At 41.3% G+C, this 18,899-nt stretch overlaps 1 protein-coding gene across 3 annotated transcripts; it reads left to right on the forward strand.

Annotated features, from left to right (window-relative positions):
- Positions 11,308-18,114, forward strand: LOC109215535 (ABC transporter B family member 11-like). Of its 3 annotated transcripts, none has more exons than XM_019379617.1 (13): positions 11,308-11,599; positions 12,098-12,442; positions 12,794-12,848; positions 12,949-13,124; positions 13,252-13,473; positions 13,615-13,853; positions 13,987-14,512; positions 14,705-14,978; positions 15,355-16,244; positions 16,475-16,741; positions 16,844-17,107; positions 17,202-17,495; positions 17,610-18,114. In XM_019379617.1, exons 2-13 carry the CDS (start codon positions 12,113-12,115, stop codon positions 17,958-17,960), a joined length of 3,888 nt encoding a protein of 1,295 aa, XP_019235162.1. In that variant the 5' UTR covers positions 11,308-11,599; positions 12,098-12,112; the 3' UTR covers positions 17,961-18,114. The 3 variants fall into 3 exon arrangements, with proteins under 3 accessions (XP_019235162.1, XP_019235170.1, XP_019235177.1); XM_019379625.1 differs by lacking the exon at positions 11,308-11,599 and adding an exon at positions 11,679-11,962; XM_019379632.1 differs by lacking the exon at positions 11,308-11,599 and adding an exon at positions 11,679-11,945.

Consider the following 18,899-nt stretch of genomic DNA (forward strand, 5'->3'; position numbering starts at 1 on the left):
CCCCACCCCACACTTAAAATGAAGACATGTCCCCATGGCTTAAGAGTTGAAGGAATAGTGAGGTAAAGGAACTTCCCTGAAGGCTCACTCCTGGTCGGAGACGGTGTCAGGGTTCACATGGCATGCACGACCCAAGGCTCTCAGCCAGCCCAAAAATTTCTTCTCAGACTTCGTCTGCTGGGCAGCCACCGCGTCTACACGAGTACCCAACTCAGTCACGGAGGAGCGTAACCCGGCCACCTCCTGCTCCAAAGCGGTGAAATGGGACATTCTGGCAGTTCCTGAAGATGATGCTACCCCGGACGGTGCTGCAGCTGCTGTACTGGGCTCATGGGCCTGTGTTTCGCCCCCATATTCACCTAATCGGCCTCCCCTTCCTCCGAGTCATCAGAGCCACTCCTATCCGCTCCACCTGTTGCCATTGGCTCCTTGCCTGTGGTGACCTTGTCGGGCCTGAACTTGTGGCCTTTTCATACTAGCCCATCCACACGGAGATTTTCGGGTACCCGAGCTTGCCTGCAAAGCTGAGTCACTAAAGAAGGGAAAAAGAACCCATACCAAATTATTGGGCAGCGAACGAACATTTCGTCGTGCATCACTTTGGCTACATCGAAGTTAAGACCCCTGATGAAACACCAAATCAAAGCAGCTCGGGGTCCATTTACCTCCGTAGTGTTTCTGGACGGAATAAAACGACTGTTAATCACATACAACCAGCTCTTCGCCTCAGAGGTTAGTGCTGAGGAGTGAAACTTCTTACCGTATTGCATCCAGATCACCTCTTTTCCGGGTATGCAAATCGAATCAAAGAATCGCTCCCACTTTGCGTCTGTTGGGTTACGGCCATACTCATAAAAGTCATCATAATCAGGCACAGGAGGGGGCAGATGGTATGCCGTCCGTATCGCCTCAATAGAGATTCACCGCCTTGCGGCGCACTGTGACTACACCATTGTCATGATCCGGCAGATTAGCGTAAAACTCTCGCACAACCATTGCATTGGCCTCCCCTGGCTCATTAATGAAGGTCTGCAACCCCCGCCTTACCAACTCAGTGTACATGTGGGGGCAGTGCTGCTGGACTGAACTGATGTCAATTCCCCTCTCCGAAATCGGCGTTTTAGTTGCCTTCTCCGCAAAACAGTCCTGAGCATTGGCTGAGACAAATTTGTTACTGTCAAAGGGCCGTGCAGGGGCTGCCCCTTGTGTCCTGGGTGCGCCGGCTTGGCTGCTCGAGGATGGACCGGTGGCGCGGCGTTTTCGAGATGGTGCCATGATACCTGAAAAACGGGAACACATTAGCACAGCCCAACACAAAAATGTGACGCACTGCGGTTACTCAGACTTCACACGCATAAATGGTCACTACTGCATAGTTACGTTCATGTAGGCCTTTTCACAAACACCTTGTGGGAATTAGGCCTTCACAACCCCTTTTAAGCTTTTTATAACATAAATCCACCACATAATCTCACCAAACTTACAAATCGAGTGGAACAACACCCCACACTTACCACCCACAAACACCACAACATATTTTACCAATTTCTCTACACATAATCAAAGAACAACTACTACAACAAGGGCATTCGAATACAACAAAATTCTAAAAAATAAAAAGAGAAAAAGAAAAGAAAATAAAACTAGGGCTCATACCTGTAGTGGTAGATGGTGGTGAGTAGAGAAGGGATGGATGGAAGAGTGAGGATGAGGGGTTTTGGGTTTTCTTATGTTTTGAGAAGGGGATACCTGGGGTTATACGAAGGGAGAGTTTGGGGTAGAATAGAAGAGGGAGTGGGATTGGGGTAAGGGTAATTTAGACTAAAGAAACAAAATAAAAAAAATAAAAAAAAAAGTAACATAAAATAACTGGAAGCAACCAAACCGTCAGTTTTTGGGGCGGGACTAGCGCGACCACTAGCGCGTTCATTAGCGCGGTCGCGCTAGTCCAGACAGAATGTGTTCAATTTAGCGCGGCCACTAGCCGATCACGCTAGTAGCGCGGCCAGTAGCGCGGGCTGTAGCGCGGTCGCGCTAAAATTGTAGAGCTTAGGCAGAATGCTACCCAGTTAGCGCGGCCTGTAGCGCGGTCGCGCTACTGGGTTCACGTTTTTCACCTGTTCTCACCATTGTCGATGGCCTTTTCGCCCGCCCTTTGTCACCTGCATTGGTTAGCACGTTGTAAAACTCACATATAACAACTACAACTATCATTGGGTTGCCTCTCAACCAGTGCCTTAGTTATTGTCGTGGCACGACGGTTACAACAATTCAATAGGTTGCCTCCCATCCAGCGCCTGATTTAACGCTGCGGCACGACTCAACACGTTTTCAAGCATCCGACAAGTCCACCGAGGTCTTGTGACGTGCAATGTCACCACCCCAATAATGTTTTATCCTCTGGCCATTTACCAAGAAGGTACCACTTGAGCTCATATCCCGCAACTCCACAGCTCCATGAGGCTTCACACTTACCACAACGAAAGGGCCTGACCAACGAGACTTAAGCTTTCCAGGTAAAAGCTTCAACCTTGAATTGAATAAAAGAACTTCTTGCCCCGGCTCAAACTCTAGATGTTGGATGCGCTTGTCATGCCACCTCTTAGTCTTCTCTTTATACAATTTGGCATTTTCATATGCATACAATCGAAACTCATCAAGCTCGTTGAGTTGCAGCAACCTCTTCTCTCTAGCTAAATCCATATCCATATTCAGCTTTTTAATTACCCAATAGGCCTTGTGTTCAAGCTCGACGGGCAAGTGACATGCCTTCCCATAAACTAATTTATATGGAGAAGTACCTATGGGAGTTTTGTATTAGTTCGATATGCCCATAATGCGTCGTCGAGCTTTCCAGCCCAGTCCTTTCTATTTCCACTTACTGTTTTCTCCGGAATCTACTTTACCTCTCTGTTTGACACTTCCACTTGACCACTCGTTCGGGGGTGATAGGCCGTGGAAACCTTGTGCTTGACTCCATATTTTGCAAGGATATTGTTCAGCAGTTTGTTGCAGAAGTGTGTTCCTCCGTCACTAATCAACACTCGTGGAGTTCCAAAGCGTGTGAAGATGTGCTTCTTTACAAAACTCACCACTACCTTTGCATCATTAGTGGGAAGAGCAATGGCCTCCACCCACTTAGACATGTAATCGACTGCCACCAAGATGTACCTGTGACCATTAGAGTATGGGAATGGTCCCATGAAGTCGATCCCCCAAACATCAAAAAGCTTTACTGCCAGTATATTCTGCAAAGGCATCTCATGCCTCTTGGTGATCGTTCCGGTTCTTTGGCATCTATCACACATTTTAACAAAGGCATGTGTATCCTTAAACAATTTTGGCCAGTGGAAACCTGATTGTAGAACTTTCTGGGCAGTTCTATCTCCACCGTGATGTCCTCCGTATGATGACGCGTGACAGTCATGCAATATTGCATTCATCTCTTTCTCAGGAACACATTTTTGCACCAACTGATCTGCGCATAGTCGGTATAAGAATGGCTCATCCACATGTAAAGCTTCACATCATGTAGGAACCTTCTTCTATTATCAGGTGTCAATTTCGGTGGTGTCACCCCACTTGCAATGAAATTCACATAATCTGCATACTACGGGGCTTCACTTGAGGTGATTGCCAATAGCTGCTCATCAGGGAATGTTTCTTTGATTGACCCACCTTCAGCTACATGGCTCCGATTTTCTAATCTGGACAAGTGATCAGCCACTTGGTTCTCTGTTCCTTTTCGATCTCGGATTTCTAAGTCAAACTCTTGCAAGAGGAGGACCCAACGAATCAGACTCGGCTTGGTGTCTTTCTTCTCAAAAAAGTATCTGATAGCTGAATGATCTGTGTAGACGATGACTTTGGTCCCCACTAAATATGATCTGAACTTGTCAAACGCCCACACCACTGCAAGCAACTCCTTTTCAGTAACTGTGTAGTTCATCTGGGCTGGATTCAGAGTTTTGCTTGCATAGTAGATGGAGTGAAAGATTTTATTTCTCCTTTGCCCCAAAACAGCTCCAATAGCTATGTCACTTGCATCGCATATCAACTCAAATGGTTGCTCCCAATCCGGAGCAATGATGATTGGTGCAGTCACTAGCCTTCCCTTCAGCTCCTCAAATGCTTTCAGACAGGCATCATCGAACTTGAATGAGACATCTTTCTCAAGCAACCACAAGGGAGAGGAAATTTTCAAAAAATCTTTAATGAAACGACGATAAAAACCTGCATGGCCCAAGAAACTACGAATGCCTTTGACGGACGTTGGTAGGGGCAATTTTTCAATTGCTTCCACCTTTGCTTTGTCCACCTGCAAACCATTTTTGGACACCTTGTGCCCCAAAACTATACCTTCACGTACCATGAAGTGGCACTTTTCCCAGTTTAGCACCAGGTTCATCTCTTCACATCTAGCAAGTACTTTATCAAGATTCATTAAACAGTTATCAAAAGAGAACCCAAACACGGAAAAATCATCCATGAACACTTCTACAAATCTTTCAACCATGTCAGTAAAAATAGCCATTATACACATTTGAAAAGTCGCAGGTGCATTACAGAGACCAAAGGGCATTCTCTTGAACGCATACGTGCCATACGGATACGTAAATATGGTCTTCTCTTGGTCCTCTGGGGCTATAGCAATCTGATTATACCCGGAGTAACCATCTAAGAAACAATAGTATTCCTGGCCAGCTAATCTATCAAGCATTTGGTCAATAAAGGGGAGAGGGAAGTGGTCCTTTCGGATGGCATTATTCAATTTTCTATAATCTATACAAATCCTCCACCCAGTGAAAGTTCTTGTGGGAATCAAATCATTATTTTCATTAACCACTACAGTCATCCCCCCTTTCTTAGGTACACATTGAACGGGGCTTACCCATTTGCTATCCGAGATTGAAAATACAATACCTGCATCAAGTCACTTAATCACTTCTTTTCTTACCACTTCTTTCATGATTGGATTTAGTCGGCGTTGTTGCTCTACACTTGGCTTGTGTCCGTCCTCCATGAGGATTTTATGCATGCAAAAAGCTGGACTAATGCCTTTAATGTCAGACATTGTCCACCCAAGTGCTCGCTTGTGCTCACGTAGCACTCTCAACAGCTTGTCTTCCTGCAATTTAGACAATTCAGAAGAAACAATAACAGGTAAAGTGTCAGAGTCACCCAAATAAGCATATTGAAGATGAGGGGGCAGAGGTTGAAGTTCCAATTTTGGAGCCTCCTCAATTGACGGCTTTGGAGGCGGCCCATCTGGCCTATTCAAGGGCTCAAAGGGGTGTATCCCCTGCATGTAAGCACAAGATGTATCTAGGATGTGCATCATCTCCTCAACCTCATCATCAATTCCCAGGATATCGAACAACATAAGTGCTTTTTCTAGAGAATCGTCTAGATATACACTTGTGTCAAGAATTTGCTCATCCGCCTCAACAACAGATATCATTGAGAGCTCCTCATAGTGGCGGGGAAGTTGGATTGCTTTGTAGACATTAAAGACTGCTTCCTCGTCATCCACCCTCAAAATCATTTTTCCCTCTCTCACTTTAATAATTGCATCACCAGTAGACAAGAGATGTCGCCCCAATATGATTGGGACCAGTTCGTCAGCCTCATAATCTAGGATAATGAAGTCCGCCGGGAAGATAAATTTCCCAATTTGCAGCAACACATCTTCAATCATCCCCTAAGGGTGTGCTATCGACCTATCAGCCAGCTGCAATATCACAGTAGTTGGCCTTGGAGCCCTCAGGCCCAATTGCTTGAACAAGGATAAGGGCATCAGATTTATGCTCTCCCCCAAATCGCAAAGAGCACGACCCACGTCAATATTACCAATTCGCACAGGAATGGTGAAGTTTCCAGGATCCTTAAGCTTTTGAGGGAGCTTGTTTTGGACCCTTGAAGTGCACTCCTCAGTAAGTGAAACTGTCTCAAATTCAGTCAATCTTCTCTTGTGAGCCACTATATCTTTTATGTACTTAGCATACTTTGGAATTTCACGCAGTACATCAACGAGTGGAATATTTAATCAAACCTGGCTCAACATGGAGAGAAATTTGCTGAACATCCGATCATCATTCTTTTTCTGCAATCTCTGGGGGAAAGGTGGTGGTGGCCTTGTAGCCTCCACTGGCTCTGGAATTGCATCAGTATTCTTTGATTCGTGCATCGCCTTAGGAATCAACTCCCCCTCGGGTATGGGCTTGTCTTTTCTTTTCTTTGGCACTTCCTCTAGCTCCCTCCCATTTCTGAGTGTAACTGCATTCACTTGAGGGTTCTTCTCTGTATCACTGGGGAGAGCGCCTACAGGTCTAGTATTTTGATTTGTTGCTAACTGCCCCATTTGCCTCTCAAGATTTCTGAAATCGGTCCTGAGCTGCTGATTGTCAAGCAACAACTTCTTTAGCAGATCATTTGTACTCTCTTCCATTTGTTGGGGTGGCTTCTGAGGTTGATTGAAATTCCCTTGGGGTCTATAATGATTCTGATTCGGCTGATTTCCACCCCATGAGAAGTTGGGATGATTCTTCCAATTTGGATTGTAAGTGTTTCCATATTGTGCATGCTGATTCATTTGACCTCTGCTCTGTTGCCCCACATAGTATATGGATTCAAGATTCATAGGACACATGTCACTCATATGATTGTCGCCACACAGTTCGCAGCAAATAGACATTTGTTGTACATGTTGCATCGCTTGAGGTTGCTGCATTGTCATTCTATTCATCCGATTTGCCAATTTTGCTATATCGACTCTCATGGCGGAAACTTCACCGAGCTCAATCAACCCGGCTGCTTTCTGCTTACTTTCCTTTCGTGCATCACCATCTCCATGCCAATTATGATCATTAGCAGTGAAGTTATTTAGCAAGAGTTGGATTTCACTGTATGGTCTAGCCATGCAACTACCCCCACAAGCTGATCAAGATTCATTTTTGATGCATCATCTAGCCCATCCAGAAAAGTGTGACCCAATACCTCATCAGTCTGACAATGATGTGGACAATCTCTGAGTAGCTTCTTGTATCTTTCCCATGCTTGACAAAGTGTTTCGCCATCCCGTTGTTCAAACCCAAGTATCTAACTCCTCAATGATTTTGTCTTCTTAGTGGGGAAAAACTTGATTAAGAATTTCCTTGCTAGATCATCCCAAGTGCAGATTGAGTTTGCGGGCTCCTTCTGCAACCATTCCTTAGCTTCCCCAAGCAGTGAAAAGGGGAAAAGTGTCAGCCTGACATAGTCCTTGGAAATGTTCGGATAATTGTAAGTGTCCGTAATTTCCAAGAAATTCTGAATGTGCCTCTGCGGGTCTTCATGAGATAGACTCACATATTGCCCTGTGGACTGGATCAGCTGCACCATGTATTGTTTGAGTTCAAAGTGCCCTGTGATATCAGGCTTCACAATAGCCTGAGTCATATTAGCAAGACTGGGCCTTGCGACTTCAATCACCGCGCGCTCCTCATTCCCTGCCATCTCTATTGGCTGTGGTTGAACTACTATGTCCAACTCTCTTTCAATTCTGGTTCTAGCGTCTACTTCCCTCCTCACTCTGTGAAGTGTTCATTCAATTTCAGGATCAAGAGGAAGGAGATTGTTTGCGCTTCTACTCCTCCGCATTCAAGAGAAGAGCCTGTGTTAACACAAACAAGGTAAACTGAAAATTAAAGCTTGAAAAAATAACTAATAAAAGCTTAACTCAGTCAAGTAGCTAATTTCTAAGTCCCCGAAAACGGCGCCAAAAACTTGCTGCGACCAAAACACTCACGCAAGTGCACGTGATCGTCAAGTAATAAAGTAGTGAGTAGAGTATCGTTCCCACGAAGACTTGTGATTAACTATTGACTGATTCAAACTCAATTAACTTATCGATCCAAGAGATTTTTCACAAAATATAGTCGTCTCTAATTTACTACCTAAAAATATCAATTAATGAAATAAATAGAATAATCAACCAAAAAACTAACAGTTTCGAATAACAATCAGTAGGGGAGAATATTCCGGGGTCACGGGCTAGCTAACAATCGTGTTGCGTTCTTGGCTTAAAATAACTAATTGATTTGTCGGGATTGTTGATTGACAGGGTTAATATTGCTCATAAGAATCTGTCGAGTCCTTACTCGCCTATTCAAGTTAACTTAATGCCTATATGTCTATGGAATTAAGATTAACAAGTATGCATTTATAACTCCTGTATCTCAACCAAGCAAGGCAATTAGGTATATGTCTACCCTAATTGCGAATCCGTTCCCCGATGCCCAGGTTCAAGAACTTGCTCTATTTAATTCTATATGCAATCTAGAGTTCCCACTTTCGAGTTCAATTATAGATTTGTAGATAGTATTTCACTGTTAGCTACTCAGCAAAATAATTGAGAACAGAATTAAATAAACAACCCAATATGATAAAATCAACTTCGTTAAATATAAAAACTTGAACGCACCACAATATCACTCACTCTATTATAGACACCATGACCCCAGAACAAACCTAGGGTTTTAGCCACTCCATGTGAGACTGTTCTCAATCCTCCAATATATTCAATTTCATATCAATTCAGCCAAAACAATAAGGAAGAAAACGCCACAGAGAATTGATGTTCGGAATCTCTCCTACTAGCCGTCCTGTTGCACTTCTCTTTTTACTTTGTACTCAACTATTGAAAACCTCACCAAATACTTGAATCCTTCGGGCGAGCTTGGACTTCATATAGGTTAACACACGATGAACTTACCCCCAGACTAGTCCAATTTTACCCCTCATAAACTTTTCTCATTCACGGAAAACTGAACGGCGCGCCAACATAGCTGCCAAACCAAAAGGCTCTCGCGCTAGTTTCCTAAGCGGATTTCTGAGCCTCAGACCATCTGGACTAGCGCGATCGCGCTAGTGGAGCCGCAATGCTAGTCCAGGCCTTTATTTCTTGACTTTCATTTGTCTAGTCGATCCCCACCCGCCGCGTACATCCAAGAGCCTCCAGAAGGCTCCTTCTTGGCTTCCAAGATAGCTCCGCCAAAACTCACCAACTTTAAGCCATCACCTATACCCTCCACTCAATCATGCAACGAGAGTGTAACATATAAAACAATTAGAGATCCCATTTTTCCATTCTCTCACCCCTCATTAGACCTCTGACAAACATCAACTCATAACAGCGGAGCCCCATAAACAGACACAATCGCCAAAAACATATGAACCACATCGATCAGTAAGAACCCTCAAAACAATTATCAAACACCCCTCGCCCAACACTTAAATCATATTGCTCGTCCGCCGAGCAAATCAAATACCACTCTCCCCTCACAGAGGTCAATTCAACTCGACCATTAATACCCTAAACGACATTACACCCAGAAAACACATCGACCACCACCTCCAACGAGACCTAGAAGCTGCAACAACCCTAGCCTCAAAAGCTCGGACTCTTACATCGATTATGTCCCGCAATGACAATATCTCATCACTCTCCCTACAGACCTCAACTCTACACAAGACAGTCAACGAACCTATGCCTTTCTCACGGAGTCAATGCCTCAATTCACATACAGACCGAGTTCGTTCCTCAATAGAATGTAATTTATCACATTAGGAACTGACCGATAGATATACAAAAAAGCAACAAAAAAATTATACCACCTCACTCAAAAAAAAAACGAAAAAGAGAAGAAAACCACCAACCATTATTAATTGGAAGTAGTTAAGTTGGAGTTTTAAAAAAAAAAACAGAAATTTAAGAAACAAAAATGCGCTTACCAATTCAAATTGAGGAGTAAGTTTCAAATTGGAGTTCTTAAATAATGTTTGAAATAAAAACAAAAAAATCTAGTTACTATATCTAAGCACCCAAGTATAATTCAATATACCCTATAACTCAATACGAATATAACTCTATAATATATACAAAAGAATATACTATACAATAGGAGAAGTCAAAGAAATTCTATCAGGCAACCTCATCATATATATAATATATATATATATATATAATACTAATACAACCTATATATACATATATTATACCTCACTGAAGCACTATAATATAATACATAATTCATAACCTAGGCAACGCGCAAAGAAATGTTATAATGACAAGTGTCATAATTTCTATTAACAATATAATTATACTAAAATATTGGATAATATAATAAATAAAAATACATAACGAAAAAATTATTTGATGACTATATAAGTCCCTTTAATTTAATGGAGATTTTATTTATTAAAATTTAGACAATATCTATTCTATATAGAATAGGATAATCAAATAATTGTGATAATTCCAAATGTAATATCGAAAAATTAACAAAGTGACAAATATTTTTTTAATATTAACCGCGCGTCGCGCGGGTACGACTGCTAGTTGAGTTAAAAATGGAAGATTTAGCATAGAGACAAATCGGCGAAAGATAATAATAATGGAGTTAAAGAGGAGTCGTTGGCACACAGTAGCGGTATGGTAATCAGTTGATCACGAATTCCTTTTATTGCGGATGCGCTGTCACACTGTGTGAATTGGCAATTTCCTGGCAATAATACATACATAACAGATACTTTTTCCGCTCTAATTTATGTGAACCTATTTGATTGGGCACAGAGCGTAAGAAAAAATGAAGATATTTGGAATTTGTGGTCCTAAACAAGTCAAAAAGCAGCCCAGAGTATTTGTGTGGTTACAAAAGCTTTTCATTAAGGGTAGAATTGTATGTTTAAGCTAACTTGATACCAAATTTAGAAAGGGATCATTTTTCTTGGAACGGACCAAAAAAGAAATAGATTAACATAAACTGGAACGGAGGGAGTAACACATTAGTTTACTTGCTATCTAAGTTCCATATACGAATGTTCATTCCTTCTTCCCCACTCCAGCCGAAATGCTTATCTAAGCAATTACGTACAGCGAAATAAAATACCAACCGAAATGCTTATCTAAGCAATTACGTACATCCGAAATAAATAAAAAAAAGCAACTGCTACGTATGTATTACTCCCTCCGTTTCGCTATTTTCTTTTTGGTCAGTTTTAAAAAGAATGACCCCATTTTAAATTTGGAAACAATTCAGCTTAAACTTACAATTCTACTCTTAATGAGAAACTTTTATAACCACACAAATACTCTGGGCCCCTTTTTGACTTGTTTAGGACCACAAATTTCAAAAGTCTTCATTTTTTCTTAAACTGCGTGTCGAGTCAAACAAGTTCACATAAACTGAAACGGAGGGAGTAAAAAAAAAGGTCTTAGTCCACCCCTTGTGCTTCAATATTATTCATATGGGCAATGCTACCTTTTTTGGTAGGTTAAAAGGGAAATTGAACGGCAGAAAAGGAAATACAAATTCAAATCGTGTCAAGCTGACACCCTTTTCTAGTTCCTGACAGCGGATTTGTCTCCACAAAGAAATCATTTCCCATAAGGAAACTCAAACTCAACTTACTTTACCCCCTTAAAGTGCACTGCCCGAAAAAGCAGGAACCCCAAACAAGACAACCAAGTTTGACAAATACTAATACTATAAGTCCCAAGTCCCAACCTCAACCATTGACTGTCAGTCTCTCACAGAGAAAGAGAAGAAACTCAGATCAGGTAATCTTCCAAAACCAGCTTAAGCATCATATAATAAGTCCCCATGGATCACGGGTTCGAGTTATGTTTTGCATTAGGACATGTTGTTTAAATCACATCCTTGGGTGCCTGACCCAGGATGCCTTGTGCACCGCACTGCAGCGGGGGGCTTTCTCGGTTCTGTCTTTGATCTAATATTTTTTTTCTGATTGATACATTATTGTATATCACATGCACCAACCAAATATGGGATGGCTTTCTTCTCTTTTACCAACTTTTGACTTCTCTACCTTCTTATGAATAATTGGGGAGGGGAGAGTTGATTCTCTATGCTTTCAAGCTGAATTAATCTGAGACTAATTACTGGGTTAGTGGATCGGAATGGTAGTTATGATTCCTTCTCAAATTCATTGATTCAAATATCAGCCTCTTTAGATTATTATTCATTACTCTGTTTGTTGCTTTGTTCCCTTCTGTATTTCTATTTTGCTTACCCTAGTACAATGCTACTCTTTTCAGGTCTGAGTTCCGGCTATGGCTGAAGGGAACGGTTTGGATGGAAATACAGGACTTAATGGAGCCTCTTCATCATCAGGAAACCGCGCATCGCAAACTGTGGCAGATACCAATGCAGGCCAGCAGGACTCTGACAAGACCAAACAATCCGAGAGCACTAATACAGTTCCCTTTTACAAGCTCTTCTCCTTTGCTGATTCTACTGATAAAGTTTTGATGATCATTGGTACAATTGCCGCTATTGGGAACGGATTGTCCATGCCTATTATGACAATTCTTTTTGGAGAGTTGACTGACTCATTCGGACAAAACCAGAATAACAAAGATGTGCTTAGGGTAGTTTCCAGGGTAAGAAGAGACTTTCCCTTTTAACCGTATGATTTCTTGAAATTTTTCCAAATAGTATCACTCCTTTTTTCTCTAGTATAGCTCCTCATTTGATTAAAAAAAAGGGCGGTGCACTAAGCTCCCGCTATGCGCGGGGTCCGGGGAAGGGCCGGACACAAGGGTCTATTGTATGCGGCCTTACCCTGCATTTCTGCAATAGGCTGTTTCCACGGCTCGAAGCCGTGACCTCTCGGTCATATAGCAGCAACTTTACCAGTTACGCCAAGGCTCCTCTTCATGGCTCGTCATTTGATTTTCTTATAAACTGAGTAGTAGCGCTTCTGAAAGTGAAATCTGTCTAATTTCATGTAGGTCTCACTGAAATTTGTCTACTTAGCATTGGGATGTGGGGCAGCTGCATTTCTTCGTAAGTTCTCATTCTGATGACATTTCTTGGTTCTGCCATACTAAGCATAGGCAATGTTGAACTATTATGATTGAGGTTTAAATTAATGACTTTTGTTCAGAGGTCGCTTTTTGGATGATCTCCGGTGAAAGACAGGCTGCTCGAATAAGGAGTCTCTATCTGAAAACTATTTTGCAACAAGATATTGCTTTCTATGATAAGGAAACAAATACGGGAGAGGTGGTTGGGAGGATGTCCGGTGACACTGTTCTTATACAAGATGCAATGGGCGAGAAGGTACTCATGCTGAAAAGCAACTCTACTAAGCCCTTCCATGTAGTTCACATTCTGCATAAAAAAAAAATCCTTTGTGAGAATAGAATTTCTCTTTCTATACTTGATGTTGTTTCCTTAACTTCGGCAGGTAGGGAAATTTGTACAGCTGATATCAACATTTATAGGGGGCTTTGTTATCTCATTTGCCAAAGGCTGGCTTCTCACACTTGTCATGTTATCAGTCATTCCTCTACTTGTCATATCTGGTGGAGTGATGTCCCTTGTCCTATCTAAGATGGCATCCCGTGGACAAGATGCTTATGCCAGGGCTGCAACGGTGGTTGAACAGACAATTGGCTCCATTAGAACGGTATGTCATACGTCTAAATTATTGGGAATGCCCATCCTCATGCTCTGATGAGATTTGTATGCGAGCAAATCAATCTTTCTTTGACTTTCTTCTCAGAAAATCACTAGTAGAAGTATGACATGTGTCTTATTTCCTCCTCAGGTTGCATCATTTACGGGAGAGAAGCAAGCTGTGGCTAACTATAACAAGTCCCTAATTAAAGCTTACCACTCAGGTGCAAATGAAGGGCTGGCAACTGGATTAGGTCTTGGGTCACTTTTTTCTATTATATACTGCAGTTACGCTTTGGCTATCTGGTTTGGCGCAAGGCTTATCTTGGAAAAAGGATATACTGGCGGTCAAGTTCTCAATGTAATTATTGCTGTGTTAACTGCTTCCATGTGAGTCTTCCTTAGAACTACTAAATTCCTTAAATTCTACATACACAATCCATCATGTAATTGAAGATGACTTTCTTTTACTGGATTTTCAAAGCTTTAATTCATGCGATATGATTAAATATTTCTATGACAGGTCCCTGGGCCAGGCATCTCCCTGTATGAGCGCATTTGCTGCAGGTCAAGCTGCCGCTTTCAAGATGTTTGAAACCATAAAGAGAAAGCCGGAGATAGATGCTTATGATACCAACGGAAAGATATTGGACGACATCCGTGGTGATATTGAATTGAATGACGTGTCCTTCAGTTACCCAGCCAGACCTGATGAGCAAATATTCAGTGGATTCTCACTATTCGTACCAAGTGGCACAACTGCAGCTTTGGTTGGGCAAAGTGGAAGTGGGAAGTCAACAGTCATAAGTCTGATAGAAAGATTCTATGATCCTCAAGCTGGTCAAGTTCTGATTGATGGAATTAATCTCAAAGACTTCCAGCTTAAGTGGATCAGGGGAAAGATTGGTCTTGTGAGCCAAGAACCTGTGCTTTTCATGGCAAGCATTAAGGAAAATATTGCGTATGGAAAGCACGATGCTACTGCTGAAGAAATTAAGGCTGCGGTTGAGTTAGCAAATGCCGCAAAGTTCATAGATAAACTACCACAGGTTTTTTGTGGAACTTAGTCTGGTCATGTTTCTAAAGTCTTTGCTGATTCTTTCAGCTTTCTTTGTCATCATCTGAGCTTATCAGGAGCCAAACTAAGTTCCTGATTGTTGTTGTTACTAAAGCTCTTGATTGTTTATAAATTTTTGACGTGTAGCATTGTTTACCATTTACACGAAAACTTCTGTTTTCAGGGTCTAGACACCATGGTTGGAGAACATGGAACTCAACTTTCTGGTGGGCAAAAGCAAAGAATTGCCATTGCAAGAGCAATATTAAAAGATCCACGGATATTACTGTTAGATGAAGCAACAAGTGCACTAGACGCAGAATCTGAGAGAGTTGTACAAGAAGCATTGGATAGAATTATGATCAACAGAACAACCATCATAGTTGCACATCGATTGAGCACAATAAGGAATGCTGACATGATTGCAGTCATTCATCGGGGAAAAGTTGTTGAAAAAGGTACTGAACCATGTCCCTTAGTTAGATATGCTATTCTCTGACCTCCAGTCCATCATCAACATTGCTTTCACTGTTATTCTGTTCAACGATGTATACTAATCCAGATTGTTATAGTAGTCTGGTTAGCATGTTTAAGTGACAAATTCATGACGTCTGATTTCAGACATGTCCAACCAAGAACTTTGTCATTACTATTATTTTTGCTGTTTTGTCACTAGACACTCTTATGAACCTTTTGCTTGTTTTCTTCATCTGTAAGTCTTTCCTAGGGAATCTTTAAGGGATTCCTCCACTGAGAGTTTCTTTTCCATCACAAATAGTTCTTAAAAGAAAGACTCAAGCATTCTCTTTAATGTCATTGCTCTGGACTGTTCAGGCACACATCACGAACTACTCAAGGATCCCGAGGGAGCGTACTCTCAGCTTATACGCTTGCAAGAGGTGAACAAAGAAACAGAACAATCAGGCTTAAACGAGAGGGACAGATTAGATAAATCTATGGGATCTGGTGGACAGTCAAGTCAAAGAATGTCACTCTTACGATCTGTCAGTCGTAGTTCATCTGGCATAGGAAATAGCAGCCGCCATTCGCTCTCCATCTCATATGGTTTACCTACTGGACTTAGTGTACCTGAAACAGCTAATGCAGACACAGAAACTGGTATCCAGGAAGTATCTGGAAAGCCGTTAAAGGTCCCCATTCGTCGCTTAGCCTATCTCAACAAGCCTGAGTTACCCGTGATCATCATTGGAGCTGTGGCTGCAATTATTAATGGTACTTTACTTCCAATTTTCGGCATCTTATTCTCTAGCGTGGTCAAAACATTTTATGAGCCACCACATCAACTAAGGAAGGACTCAAAGTTTTGGGCTCTCATGTTTGTTGTTCTTGGAGTTGTAACTTTAATTGCATTTCCTGCAAGGACATACCTTTTTAGTATAGCTGGTTGTAAGTTGATAAGAAGAATTAGATCAATGTGCTTTGAGAAGGTGGTCCGCATGGAGGTAGGGTGGTTTGATGAATCTGAGCACTCCTCTGGAATGATTGGTGCTAGGCTTTCTGCTGATGCAGCCAAAGTGCGTGCATTAGTAGGAGATTCACTTGCTCAAATGGTCCAAGATTCTGCGACAGCAATTGCAGGTTTAGCTATTGCTTTTGAAGCAAGTTGGCAGTTGGCACTTATCATCCTTGCTATGATACCTCTAATTGGTTTAAATGGGTATGTTCAAATCAAGTTCATGAAAGGATTCAGTGCAGATGCAAAGGTTTGTCTATATCCTTGTTACAAAGCTTACTTATAGTGAACTAAGTTGCTTGTAGTATTAAAGACAAGGACAATCAAGTTTTAAACTTGAAAATTGTTCTCAAACATCAGGTAAATCAATAAATTAGCCAAGATAGAAAGCTTTTAATCTCTCATATGGTTAATTGATTATTATCTGCTACCATTGCCAAATTCTTTCGGTGATAATGTTACTGATCTTACTTTTCACAGATGATGTATGAGGAAGCAAGTCAAGTTGCAAATGATGCTGTTGGAGGTATAAGAACTGTTGCGTCATTTTGTGCAGAAGAGAAGGTGATGGAAATATACAGAAGAAAGTGTGAAGGCCCATTGAAGGCTGGAATAAAGCAAGGTTTAATTAGCGGGATAGGGTTTGGTGTATCATTTGCTTTGCTGTTTCTTGTATATGCAACCAGTTTTTACGCGGGAGCTCATCTTGTTCAGGATGGAAAAATCACTTTTTCAGACGTTTTCCGTGTATGTTCAATAATGAATACACCCGTTACGTTTTTCTCTTTTTCAGTATTTTAGTTAAAGTGGTTGTTATGAGGCTAAATTGGAATATCTGCAACATGGCAGGTTTTCTTTGCTCTAACGATGGCAGCTATAGGTATTTCCCAGTCAAGCTCATTGGCACCAGATTCAAGCAAGGCCAAGGACGCTGCTGCTTCCATATTTGCTATTCTAGACAGGAAATCCAAAATAGATCCAAGTGATGATTCTGGTATGACACTGGACACTGTGAAAGGAGATATTGAGCTGCAGCACGTAAGCTTTAAGTATCCAACGAGGCCAGATATTCAAATTTTTAGAGACCTTTGCTTGACCATTCGCAGTGGAAAGGTAAATTTATAGTTGGATTTCGTCTTACATATATTAGCCCTACTGCGTAATTCATTGGTTAACTTTGTTATTTTGGTATGAGTTAAAATTTCAGACGGTTGCTTTGGTTGGGGAGAGCGGATGTGGAAAGTCAACCGTAGTATCTTTACTGCAAAGGTTTTATGATCCTGATTCAGGCCAGGTTACATTGGACGGAATAGAGATTCAGAAGTTCCAAGTAAAATGGCTGAGGCAGCAAATGGGACTTGTAAGCCAAGAACCAGTGTTATTCAACGACACAATCCGAGCCAATATTGCATATGGAAAGGAAGGAAATGCAACTGAAGCAGAAATTATAGCAGCAGCAGAATTAGCAAACGCCCACAAGTTCATCAGTGGTTTGCAACAGGTTGGTTTGAACCAACAACTTTGCTACCTTTGATATTGTCATTGATGATAATTCCTTGTTATCCATCGTTAGGCGAGCTTATAATAATTACATTTGAAACTATATGAATTATAGGGTTATGATACGACAGTGGGAGAGCGAGGAACTCAGCTGTCAGGTGGGCAAAAGCAACGAGTAGCAATAGCGAGAGCCATAGTGAAAAATCCAAAAATCCTACTATTGGATGAGGCAACGAGCGCATTGGATGCAGAATCAGAGAGATTAGTTCAGGATGCACTTGACCGAGTGATGGTAAATCGTACAACTGTGGTAGTAGCTCATAGATTATCAACCATTAAAGGAGCAGATGTAATTGCTGTGGTAAAAAATGGAGTGATAGTGGAGAAAGGGAAGCATGAGACTCTTATCAACATCAAAGATGGTTTTTATGCCTCTTTGGTGGCCCTCCACATGCGTGCTTCTTAGTTCTACTTCTTTTTTTCATTAAGTAAATTGTATTCATTATAATTTCGTTATCTTTTTGATTTTTGCTGAAGAGAGTTTCTTTAAAAGTGTACTGCAAGTCATATAAAGCATAGTAGAGTAGCATTCTTCAATTATCAACATCTTTTTCTCATTCTGTTTACTGGTTTGGCCGCATGCGCGCGCATTACACGTAGTAAGCCATCAATGATGAATTAGATTTATGAACTTTTTAGTATGCAAGGCAAGTTGAAGTGTGACATGTTGAAGGTAATGCAAGCTTGCTCAGTTGGTAAAAGCACCTCCACCCATCACCGTTAGGTCCTCGAAACACTATAGATCCTTTGCTTAACGTTTAATACGGATATAAAGTCTACAGATAAGTACCTCTGCAAGGGTTGGCAACATCGCTTTCATCGTTGAAATTCTTCACTTCAGCTTAGCTCAAAAATGATTTGACTGAATTAACAGTATATTATAGAGAAGATACATAAAGACCCCACTCAATTTGTGCTGAAAAATCATTTACACACCTAAACTTTACGGGTGTCCTATTACCACCCTATCCTTATCCAAGATGAATTTATTTAACCCCTAAAATGCCACAATCAAATTCTACCCAAGCAGTGTTTACACGCGCCGACACGTGGCATTTTTTGCAGGTTTTTTCATTTTTTTTCTTTCTTTGACTGGAATAATCGTCCCCATCCACCAACCGGACCTTTCTTTCTCTCCTTAAAAATATTCCAAACATTTTTATCAACTTTTCCAGCTTGCCTAAGAAATTTCAGTCACATTTGTCAGATCTCCATGGGCAACCAAATTACAACTAAAGAAGTGACTTTTTCAGAAATTTTTTTTCTGATGGAACCTTTGCAAGAGAAACTAGTCGACTATATTGACAAGAAAATGGTCTCTCTTTTTGGGTTTTTCTCGTCAATT

Source organism: Nicotiana attenuata, chromosome 2 (genome assembly GCF_001879085.1).
Source record: "Nicotiana attenuata strain UT chromosome 2, NIATTr2, whole genome shotgun sequence".
In the NCBI taxonomy this organism is placed as follows: Eukaryota; Viridiplantae; Streptophyta; class Magnoliopsida; order Solanales; family Solanaceae; genus Nicotiana; species Nicotiana attenuata.

Bases quoted from the DNA above. Each gene is read 5' to 3' on its own strand.
- LOC109215535 (XM_019379617.1), top strand. From the start codon at position 12,113: ATGGCTGAAGGGAACGGTTTGGATGGAAATACAGGACTTAATGGAGCC. The intron at 12,443-12,793 runs GTAAGAAGAGAC...AATTTCATGTAG, and splicing joins TGCTTAGGGTAGTTTCCAGG to GTCTCACTGAAATTTGTCTA. The intron at 13,474-13,614 runs GTATGTCATACG...TTTCCTCCTCAG, and splicing joins CAATTGGCTCCATTAGAACG to GTTGCATCATTTACGGGAGA.